This window comes from Haemaphysalis longicornis, unplaced genomic scaffold (genome assembly GCF_048455015.1).
Source record: "Haemaphysalis longicornis isolate Haplotype H1 unplaced genomic scaffold, Haemaphysalis longicornis Haplotype H1 scaffold_6, whole genome shotgun sequence".
NCBI classification, from domain to species: domain Eukaryota; kingdom Metazoa; phylum Arthropoda; class Arachnida; order Ixodida; family Ixodidae; genus Haemaphysalis; species Haemaphysalis longicornis.
This window is the reverse complement of record NW_027526407.1, coordinates 56,883,595-56,894,506: the sequence shown is the minus strand read 5'-3', so window position 1 is coordinate 56,894,506 and position 10,912 is coordinate 56,883,595. Positions and strand designations below refer to the sequence as shown.

Here is a 10,912-nt window from a genome sequence, read left to right as displayed (position 1 = left end):
CCTGCTCGCTTCAACAACAAGTTCCCTAAGTGTCCCCAACTTTTGTCCCCAACTAACAGTGGTTTCAGCAGCCAATCAAAACGTAGAATTTTTTCCTCCTTTTAGCCGCGTGCCCAGCCGTCCGCTATCAGCGGTGCTAGTAAAGGAGGTGATGGCTGTGCTTATCAAACCTCAGCGGAAGTACGTCATCGCTGACACCCGGAAACCACGACGACTGAGGCAGCCAGATACGAGAGTTCGCGAGAAGGTGGAATACGATGCAGCGACAAGTAAACTGGAGTGTACAAAGCAGCAAAATTATCAGTGACAGCACCGCGGAGACGAAAGAAAAGGATACATGATTTCAGCAGCCGACGTGCCTGTAGGCGACCAAGCAGGCTACGAAGAAAGCCTAGACCATGAACGGAAATGAGATAAAATGTGTCTTCATAAAAATAAACACCATTATATAGCGTCTAATTAAATAAATTTTCAAACTGCTTTTCGAATTTCCCGCGGCTGTCCCCACCGCAAGATCTGCCTTGCAAACGATGAAAGGCGCCGCACGGCCAAGTCAAAAAATTACCTTAAAGGAGTACTGACACGAAATTTTTATGTTACGTTTTTTTTCGCTGCTATGCGAAATCATAGAATGACAGAATGACTAATAGAATGACTAATCATAGAATGACAGATTAGACGGTCGAGCGCAGCGTAAGCATTCATTTACGGCGTCGTTTATTCGTGCCAGTTCCGGTTTCGACAAAAAAACGCCGAGCGGCCGCCATGACAGCATGTATCACATGGCGTCACCATTCTTGCCGTATCGCTGCCTCTCTGGAAGCGCGCGCGAGCGAGCGCACGCGCGCGCCCAGACCGGCCGACGTCTTCGCCGTCCCCACAGGCCCGGGCAGCATGACGTCAGTCCCAAAACCATGACGTGTACACACGCCCGAGCAGCGCACGCCAACCACAGCCAGCGCGTCGGCTTCGTCACGGTAGCCCCGACGTCGGCAGTTTGGGGCACGTAGCAGATGATGTCACGTCGGCCCGCTCTGGGCTTTCTCGTGCGGGCGAAGATTAAAATGGATTTTAAATATGTTTCGCTGAACGGTTGCTGTTGAAACTTGTTGGGAGATATCTCCTGATAAAAAGGAAGCGTTTTACATAGTTACCTCAGCTTTGAAATTTCGTGTCAGTACTCCTTTAAAGATGGGTAAATATGTCATTGCAGAAAACAGTAACATAAAAATCCTTCTCATATTTACTGAAATAGAGAAAATGTTACACCAATGGGCCCACATTATAAAACACCTAACCATGGGAAGTGCAGGAACAAGAGAAGTAGCGACAATACGACTTATGCTGGCACTAATCATGAGCCGGATATCGTACAACCTGCCGTAGCACAAGCTTTCCTGCCGCTCCGTGTTTTTGCCACACGGCTTATGAGAGGAGGTGAAGAGAGAAGAAAGTATGAAAGCAAAAGAAAGAGAGAGAGGTGCAAAGAGCACAGATAGTCACGAAAGCGATAACAGTTTTCGAGTCTACGGGCAAGCATGCAGTCCAGTTACCTGCAGAACGTCCATTGGAGACCTGCCGTACCTGTCTTCTTGCACCCAGCGGTTGTAGTCATCCGGTTTATCCCACCGGAGAACAGCGCGCCGTACCGAGCTGTCGTTGTTCCCTCGCATGTCCACAAAAGATGCTCGGCATCAGCTTCAGCCGCCGGAGCCGGACACTTGGGAGAAGTTCCTGGGTCTTATGCTGAGTGTCCCCATTTCCAAGTGACTGAAGGCGTGAGGGCCACCCCAGAGAAACTTTCTCCACCCGGGAAAGATTACGGGGCAGGGAGCAAACACACGGTGGAATGAGGGCCCCTCTGTCCCTTCTCAGAAGAGATTTCCACGCTAAGTGACGGGAAAGCTAATCTCGCGGAAGGGGGCTAGGGGAGGATCGAGGTGGGGAAGGAGAGCAGAAAAGATGGTCCGCTAATTGGTCCAGTATATTCTAACCATGCCCCTGTACCCAATGTACGCGTATCATTAGCTACGATGTCTTGTGGAGGCTGTGCATCTGCTGGCAGATCAGAGGAGTCTTCTTCACTTGCTTCAGATGCTTCACAGCACTGAGCCAGTCTCCGTGATGTTCGAAAGTGCGCTTGCGTCATGCACAGCCTGGAGCTCCAGTAGCAGCGGGTCTGGAGTGTCGGTGGTGTAACAGCGCGAACCTTTAAGTTCTGGGTGTGTGGCACGGGCGAAAGCGGTCCGACCTCCGTGCAGACTGTAGAAGAGCTGCGCCTGTGTACAATACGCCGCGACCTTCAGGGACCGTGGCATCGGCTGTTCGCGCTGTCTGGCCCTGGCGACGAAGCTTCGCTGTCTGATCGGTTGTCACTGTTGTGTACCGCCATGGTGGAAGGACGTCTACGGTTGAAGTCACGGGAAGTGCATTACAAATACATTGTTTACAACTGTGAACTGTCGGCGAAGAGACAAATTTATATAAACATCCCCCTCGCGAGGGGCGCGGTCAAATGCAGAGCATTTTCGGGGGGCGCACATACCCGATTTTATCTGGTTCGAAAGAAATTGACAGCGAGAGCGAACGCCGAGAACCGCCCCATCACGGCACGACCGCGCCACGACCACGTCACGACTACGTCACGATCACGCCACAACTGTTGTTCTCGCGCCAAACTACGACGCATGCGCGCCCCACCTGTTGTTGAACGCGATCCGAGCACGCAGAGAACACGCGAGGAGCAGCGGAGAGCAGGCGAGGAGGAGGGCGCACCTGGAACGGCTGTTGCGGACGCCGAAGCACGCCAACGCCGGGTGACATCGTGAGTTAAAGAAATGCTCTGCATTTCAAATGTGGGTGAAGCGCTGCAGCCATTGGGATACAAGAAACGCTCGAGCTTGCTTGCTTCTTCGGGCTCGTTTGTAAGCTCCGTGATAGTATCGAGCTGGGCGTGCTCCTGTAAGAGTTGAATCGGTGTGAGACGAGGAAGTGTCGTGATGGTGCGCATGGCCTTTCTGTTGATAGCCTCAAGCCCTGCCCATTTTTGCAAGGTGAGTCTGTGAAACTGTGCCTGCTAGAGTTGGCGCGGCTGGAGAGCAGCGCGTACGAGTCGTATAACCACCTCCGTGCGGGCTCCTCCGCACCACGTTTCAATACTTCGGATCCTAATCCTCGCTTTTTGTGTGTTCATGGATGGGTTTTAACTCTTGTTTTTCAATAGGGCGGGATCCTTTTATGGGGAGTCGCTGGATTGGTGACACACGCGTAGATTGCATCTGTCCTGCCTGTGCCACTGCAAATGAAAACCGTTGCGGCTAGTCTTTCTCTGTACGTTGACCTCGTGTGCTTGCAAAGCATAAATCGTTAATGCTGCCACTCCCTCCCAAAAGCTTTCTCGGCATCGAAGTCACGTTATCTCGTCGTACAACTTATGACCTGAACGTAATGTCATCTGCAACTTTTTTTTAAAGCAAACACATATTTTTAATAGAAGATAGTACCAGTTACGCAAAAATGTTTTGCTTCAGATACACCTAACAGTTTTACTTTGCTTAGTAATGTTGGCACGTAAGAAGTATTGTACCATATTCAGCTGTTTGGAAAGGTTTTCCCTAGATAAGCTATACTTGTTCAAGAATACCTTAAATTTTTAGCCATGCGGTTGAATCGAGCAGCAGACAGGCAGACTGACCGACATACAGAAATACACAGAATAATGTTTGCGTTTAAGTAGCGCAAGAAAGACCATTGTGTTTAAAACGAAATCCGGCCAGGCCATCGTATGAATTACATGCGCTTTAGAAGTGGCACATCCTGGATAACCTTAACCAATCAGACGAGCATTCACAGCTAAAGGGGGGCAGGAACACTGTCTTGTTTGGAGAGAGAGATGTGGTATTTCTAAAGCGTTAATAGTGTTCTGATGCGCAATAAACTTGTTGATTATGGTAATCTTTTTTATTCAGTCTGTACTGCGATATGATCGCCGTTCAAAATTAACCTGGGGCTTTGGCTCTGAGGTTTCTGGAGATTCGTGTCACAGCGGGGTTGAAGAGCGCACAGGCCGAGAATCAAGCGCTGCGGTAGGCCTTTGTCCAAGTAAAAGGTGGAGCAGAACCAGCTCCTATACTATCTTTAAACCTCGATCCCGCAGGCTTCAGGAAAGCCATGTATCTCAGTACAGGCGTTATGGCAGGCAAAGGCAGGTTCCTCAAGGATGGAACTCTGGCTGACATAATCAAATGCCTTGTGGAGATCACCGGCAAGAAACAGGTCCGGATGAGAATTCTTTGTACTTGTATGTTTAATTACTGGCCGTAAGAACCAAAGGACGGCGGTAATGCTAGTTCCGAGCGAAATTTAGCATGCGGAGGATTAATATAGATTTGAACATACTCGAGATAATGAATCCGTCAATTGTGATTTAGCTATTCGATTACCTTACCTAAACCTCATGTTTGTGAGATGGGACGGATGTTAGACAGTTGGCTGCGACGTCAACATAACCATCCACAATTCAAGCATACCCACTCAAGGGGATTGACAAATGTGGTCGTCACCTGCAGCGAAAATTCCATGAATAGAATGAAGATTAAATTGCTCCCCCCTTTAACACCTACCTGTGGTCTTCCTTTACACAAAAATTTCAACAACAAATACAAAACTCTCAATTAGGCTGCAACATAAAAAAAAACGAACCCCTAATTCTCACGTATGCACACAGGGAGTAACATTATTTACATAGGGCAATCAACTCAATGAAGGGGATCAGCGCTGTTGCTTCTTCAGATGCCAAGAATAAACTCATGATAAATTACAAAACACTCTCGCATGTTCGTCTTCACCTGACACAAAGAGAGTTCATTGGCTACTTGTTTATTTTCGGGCTTGTGCCCATGTAGGATTGCCATTTGGCTGTCTGTGTTGTTATGGTTTTGGTCCTTAAACTACCAGACATTAACTTCACGCGTGTAATCATCATGGATCTTGGCCCATTCCCAGATGGCGTGCATCTCGTGTAAATGGTATTTGCGCTTCTTTCGTTATTTTCATCATCATCACCAGAATCATCATACTCATTGTTGTGTTGTGTAATGAAGTTCTGTTCATGCCACCAGGTGGCGCAGAATGCTAAGGTGGCCAATTTACAGCATCATCATCAGCAACCGCAAGCCCGGTTATAAATAGCATGTAACAAGAATAAAGGCTCTTTTCCGTGGGTACGAGGTAGCGTCTGCGTCTCTGCCACGTGTGGTGACTCGGTGGGCGGCGGATACAACACTCATCATCATAATAATCGGCCTGTCTACGCCAACTGCAGAGCAAAGGACTCTTCCATAGATCTCCGATTATCTCGTCCTGTGCCAACGGCGACAAATTCACCCCGCAGACGTCTTGATCTCATCTGCCCATCTAACGTTCTGCCGCCCCCTGCCACGCTTGCGTTCTCTAGGGGCCCACTTTGTTACAGTTAATGACGAACGGTTATGTTGCCTTCGTATTACATGCCCTGCCCACACCCATTTCTTCTTAATTTCTAGTAATATGTCCTTACACGCGTTTCGTTTCTTTTCCGTTCCGCTCCGCTCTCTTTTCGTCCCTGAACGTTAAACCTACCGTATTCCGTTCCGTTGCGCCCTCAGTCGTCCTCAATGTAAGCTGAACCCCCTTAGTGAGCCTCTATGTTTGTGCCACGTAGGCGAGAACCGGTAAAATGCAGCTGTCATACATTCCTCTTCAGGGACAACGGTAGGCTGCCATTCATTATCCGAGAGTGCCTGCGGAATGCACTCCACCCCATTCTTGTCCTTCTAATTATCTTTGCCTCATCGTTGGGATCAGGGGTCACTAGTTGGCTTCAATAGATGTATTCGCTTAATACTTCCACTGGCTCGCCACCTAACTCAAATCGCTGTGCTTGCCCGAGGCTATTGAGCATTCTTTGTTTCACAGTTCACTAATAATTCGTCATTTGCGTTCATGATACATTGCCACATGCGCGTGCTTCCAATCAGATAAAGCCGAAGAAGAAGAGGACCCACCGAAGCGAACGGAAGGCAGCCCACCCGACCTCACTTCGATGAATCTACTGCACCCAGTACGACGGTCGACAACCGGCCTCATTATAAGTGAGTCCTTCGACTGCAACGATGCTTTCGGCCACGGCGTCTTCCAGTTGCAGATGATCGTGCTCGTCATTTCTGCAATTCTAGCCCTAAACTGTCACGCCTTAGTCATGTCGGTCATAGCTCGCGACATTGACCACTGGTGCAAGCAGCCACGAGACTCAAACGTGTCCTCAGCCGACTGGAGGGAACAGTTCATACCCGTAGAGGCCGACGGACGACCCAGCAGGTGCGACGTCTACAAGCATATCAATGACGGTGGCGAGGTAGACGTGATCCCTTGTGAAGAATGGGAGTACGGCAGCGGCTCTGAAACAACAGTAGTCAGCACCTGGAACCTCGTGTGCCACAGGCGTGTGCTTCTCGTCGCAGCCCTAGCGGTCCAGAACACTGGTTCCATGGTGTTTGCAGCCATTGCCGGCCCCCTCACAGATTACATTGGGCGTGTCCCAGTCACGTATGCAGGCCTGGGTCTTTTGCTGGCCTCGACTATTGGCAGCTGCTTCGTGACTTCATACGTCATTCACACGGTATTCCGATTCTTCTGCGCTGGTTCTGTGCTGGTGCTCAGCCTGGCCATCGTCACCATCCTGTTCGAGATGACAACACACGACCGCCGGCCACTCGATGTCGTGTTTGCAGGAACGATCAGTTTCGTATTATCCGACGTGTGGGTGATCATTACCACGCCCTTGGAGCTGCACTGGGTCATGAAGCATGCGATTTTCCTTGCACCAGCACTCATACCAGTCGCTGCTTTCTTTGTCGTAAATGAGTCACCGAGATGGCTAGTAGCGATTGGAAACTTGGACGAGGCTGAGTACGTGATGCTGGAAGGCGCCAAGCTCAACCGTTTTCCCTTAGCAAACACGGCCTGTCTAATGGGTAAACTCCGGGAACTTGTGAACAACACCGACCACGAATCTATCGGTCACAACGAAGAAGGGGTCCTCCGCGAGTGTTCGCTTCAACGACGTCTGCTCATCATGATCGCGGCCCACTTTTCCTTGACATTCACCCTCTACACCGTAATCTTCTCGGTACCACAAGACAAGGCAGCGCTACGAAATGTGTCGTTTGTTGCGCTTCTCCTCGTCTACGGCTTGGTTCACGTGCTGATCACCAGGATGCCGCTGGTGCGAGTCATCAGATTCTGCTTTCTAATGCTGGGTGGACTTCAGTGCCTCATAAGTGCCGTTCTCGGCTTTCTGCCCACAGTGGTCTCCGAAGGTCTTGCTGCACTGTCCAGGGCATTTGCGACAGTCGGGATCTTCGTCAGCATTGTCTACGTCCTGGAGCTCTTTCCGACGGCAGTGCGTGGAACAGCCCTCAGTTGGACGCTCGCCGGTGGACGTGTTGGTGCCGTGTGCGCCTCTGTGGTCTTCGGGCTCCTCAAGGCCGGCCGGGGGGACGTGGCTTTCTTCCTGTCCGGATGTGCCGTCTTCTTGTCGCTTCTCGCTCTTCGCTACCTCCCGCGCGCAACTGGGGTCGAGTGCGCCAAAACCGAGGCCAGGCAACTGTCTAATCAGCGTCAGAGCCTCATAGACCACATGAAGAGGACTTTGGAGCCACCAGACGCCGACCGCCGAGCGAGCATCTCAAGCACCCAAAACACCACCCGCGGAGCGAGCATATCGAGCCCCCAAGTCTCAAGGTTGAGCACTCGGAAAACAAAGGCAGGACGTAAAGCGAGCATATCAAGCTTTCAAAACGCCGACCACCGAGGGAGCATATCAAGCACCCATACTTCAAGGATGAGGAAGGCAGGACGTAAAGCGAGTTCTAGGCGGCGGTCTGTTTCCGTAAAGTCAATGCCCAAATAGGCGAACTATAAGCTGCAGCACAAATTTGTAGAATGCCTGTCTCCGGCTACAAAAAACTATCTGCTTTATTTGAACGGACTTAGTCCGAACCCCGCTGTACTGCTTTGATTTTTAGAGTTTCACACCGCTACCTACGCAAACAATTTGTGGGAAGTCATAGTGCGCAAGATGTATCTTCGCTCCTTTTTGAGGTGAAATATACGTAGTGGTATTTACTTGGTTTGCAACAGGTGTGGCACTAACTAACAAGTACTAACAAGAACGTAGCAGCATTTCCACATTTTCTCTTAAGCTAATAGAACTCGCTAGCAGGGGCGATAGAAGTAATTTCGTGCAACAAAGTGTTTGACCATGCCAACACTATCCAGCTGTAGACGAAAGAGTATATACCTGTTTTTTTCGCACTGAGCGATAGGAAGGAAGTACACACATGTCCTCGGTGTGTAAGAGCACCAGGCCACTTTTGCTGCCCTTGCTTTATTTGGTCGGGGTTGTTTACCACAGTTAGTAGAAAGATAGACAGAAAATCACTGGGCGATTGCGCTGCGCACGTAAAACCTACTCTAAACCCATAATACCGGATGAACCAGGTGTACCGTTGGCGTAGTTCATCACTGGGTTTATAAGGCTAAAACTGTGTCCACTCACTAAAAAACTAACGGAATGAGTTATAATACAAATGCGCCATTTATAAATCTCGATCTTTAATTCTTGGCCGAAGTTCCGTAACATTACATACTCGCGATTTCTTCTTGGGCAGCATAAGTTTTTGTTCATGAATATGTGAATTCTTGAAGTCGCAAGGAGAAGGAGGAGGAATAAACTTTTATTTTGCACATCCGGATGTGCTTAGCCTCCGAAGTCCAGGAGGCCGCAAGTCCGAGCTGCGTCCAGAGGTCGTTGCATCAGGGCTGGTTGTCGCTCTGGTGCTGAGCCGGTCAGCTCGGCCTCCCACTGCTCAAGGTTGGGGGATGGGATGGGGTTAGGGTGGTGAGGACAAGACAAAACAAGGTGTTAAGTGGTGAGAGGTATGTAACATTGCAGGCAGTTCAAGGGGAAAAGGTAGAGCACGATGTGGTGTAGGCCCAAGAGATTACAATAAATACATGATGATGATGATTAGTGGCTCTCCATTTGAATTAGGGCGTCGGTTGTCAGCAACCGACTTGCCTGTTTTAAGTGCGAATGCACTTTATAAGCGACCCTGAATTCCGGTGACCGCCGTCCGTCCACATAGCAACAGCTGCGGGTGCGCGCGCTCCTCGTCTTCCTTGGCAACGGGGGGAGATGGGCGCGCGCTGCCTGGCCGCTGACATGGCACATACCCACGTGGGGGATTGGCCAGGAATCTCCTCGTCTTCCTTGGCAACGGGGGGAGATGGGCGCGCGCTGCCTGGCCGCTGACATGGCACATACCCACGTGGGGGATTGGAGAGGAATCGGGCGTGAGAAGGGCTAATGCACCCGCTTAAAGGAGTACTGACACGAAATTTCAAAGCTGAGATCCGCTCTAGCAATCAAGTACAACGACAACACAAATAGGTGTCTGTGCATGGCACATACCCACGTGGGGGATTGGCCAGGAATCGGGCGTGAGAAGGGCTAATGCACCCGCTTAAAGGAGTACTGACACGAAATTTCAAAGCTGAGATCCGCCCTAGCAATCAAGTACAACGACAACACAAATAGGTGTCTGCGCATGACACATACCCACGTGGGGGATTGGCCAGGAATCGGGCGTGAGAAGGGCTAATGCACCCGCTTAAAGGAGTACTGACACGAAATTTCAAAGCTGAGATCCGCTCTAGCAATCAAGTACAACGACAACACAAATAGGTGTCTGTGAATAAATGCATATTTCTTTCTTTGTAGTTGTGTGTGTGTGTGTGTGTGTGTGATCTCTCTTTCACGAACATTACCGAACCGCGCAAATTCAACTCATGCATTCGCACTTTCACATTCTTCCCCTCGGGGAAATGCGGGGAAATTTTTTTATTACGCTTACTTGCCCTACTCCCAGCTAACCTAGTAGATATCCTTCCTCCCTCCCATCTCCCCCTCTTCCCTGTTCTAAACTCATCGCTCCCACCCCGATTTTTTCTCCCCTCGCTATTCTAAATTCTCAGACGTATGATTACTCCGCCTGCGTACCCATCCCTTCCCTACTTTTCCTCCATCACCACTCCAGTCGCCTCCTTGTCAGCTCTATGGCCTTGAAGTTGACGTTCCCCCTCACCCCAAATCCCAAAGCCTCCGCCAGCGTCGTTTCCCCCTCAACCCGCCGTGGTCGTATATCTGTGCAGCCCCTGACAATATGGCCTATAGTTTCCCGATCACTGCCGCAGCATGCGGATGTTTCATCCTACTGCCTCTAGCTACCCGTGTATGCCCGGGTTCTCAGGCACCCCGCCCGTGCCTCGAGGAGCAATGCAGTGCCTCTCGTATTACCATAGAATCCCTCCTTCTTAATTTCCGGTTTCTCTGCCCTATAAGTCTTCAGGGTTTTTTTCGCTTCCATTCTCTGTGCCCATGCCCAATTTGTCGTCTCTGCAGCCTTTACCTGCTTTTTAACTGTTGTGTGAACCCCACTTTCCCCTACCGACTTTCCGTACGGCTTGGTACGGATGCATTGGCATTGTACCAAGCGGTACGACTTTCCGTACCGCTTGGTACAATGCCTTCCTGTGAGTTTAAAGGGGCCATGCAGACAAAAACTGTCGTTGATTCCTCTTTCGTAGGAACCTGTAAAACACCAAAGTGAAACGTGCAACGAAATCTGCAGCTGAGCATGGTTTGCGGGTCGGCGGCTGCATCGTGGGCGTGCTTGGTGAGCGACGTTCTGCTGGCGGGTCACTTCGGGTGTACTGGCGTCTTTTCCATGAAGGATATGACGTCAGTGAAATCTTAGTGTATCCCGGCATAAAACAATTTCGTGTTAAAATACAAAGCCCAAGAACAAAC

The 10,912-nt window shown here is 50.1% G+C and overlaps 1 protein-coding gene across 1 annotated transcript; it reads left to right on the top strand.

The window, feature by feature from the left end:
* Positions 1 to 6,082: 6,082 nt before the first annotated feature.
* LOC144143031 (solute carrier family 22 member 13-like) lies at positions 6,083 to 10,261 on the top strand. The gene is made up of 2 exons (XM_077674851.1): positions 6,083 to 7,782; positions 10,255 to 10,261. The coding sequence occupies exons 1-2, from the start codon at positions 6,083 to 6,085 to the stop codon at positions 10,259 to 10,261; spliced, it is 1,707 nt and encodes a 568-aa protein (XP_077530977.1).
* The last annotated feature ends 651 nt before the right edge of the window (positions 10,262 to 10,912 follow it).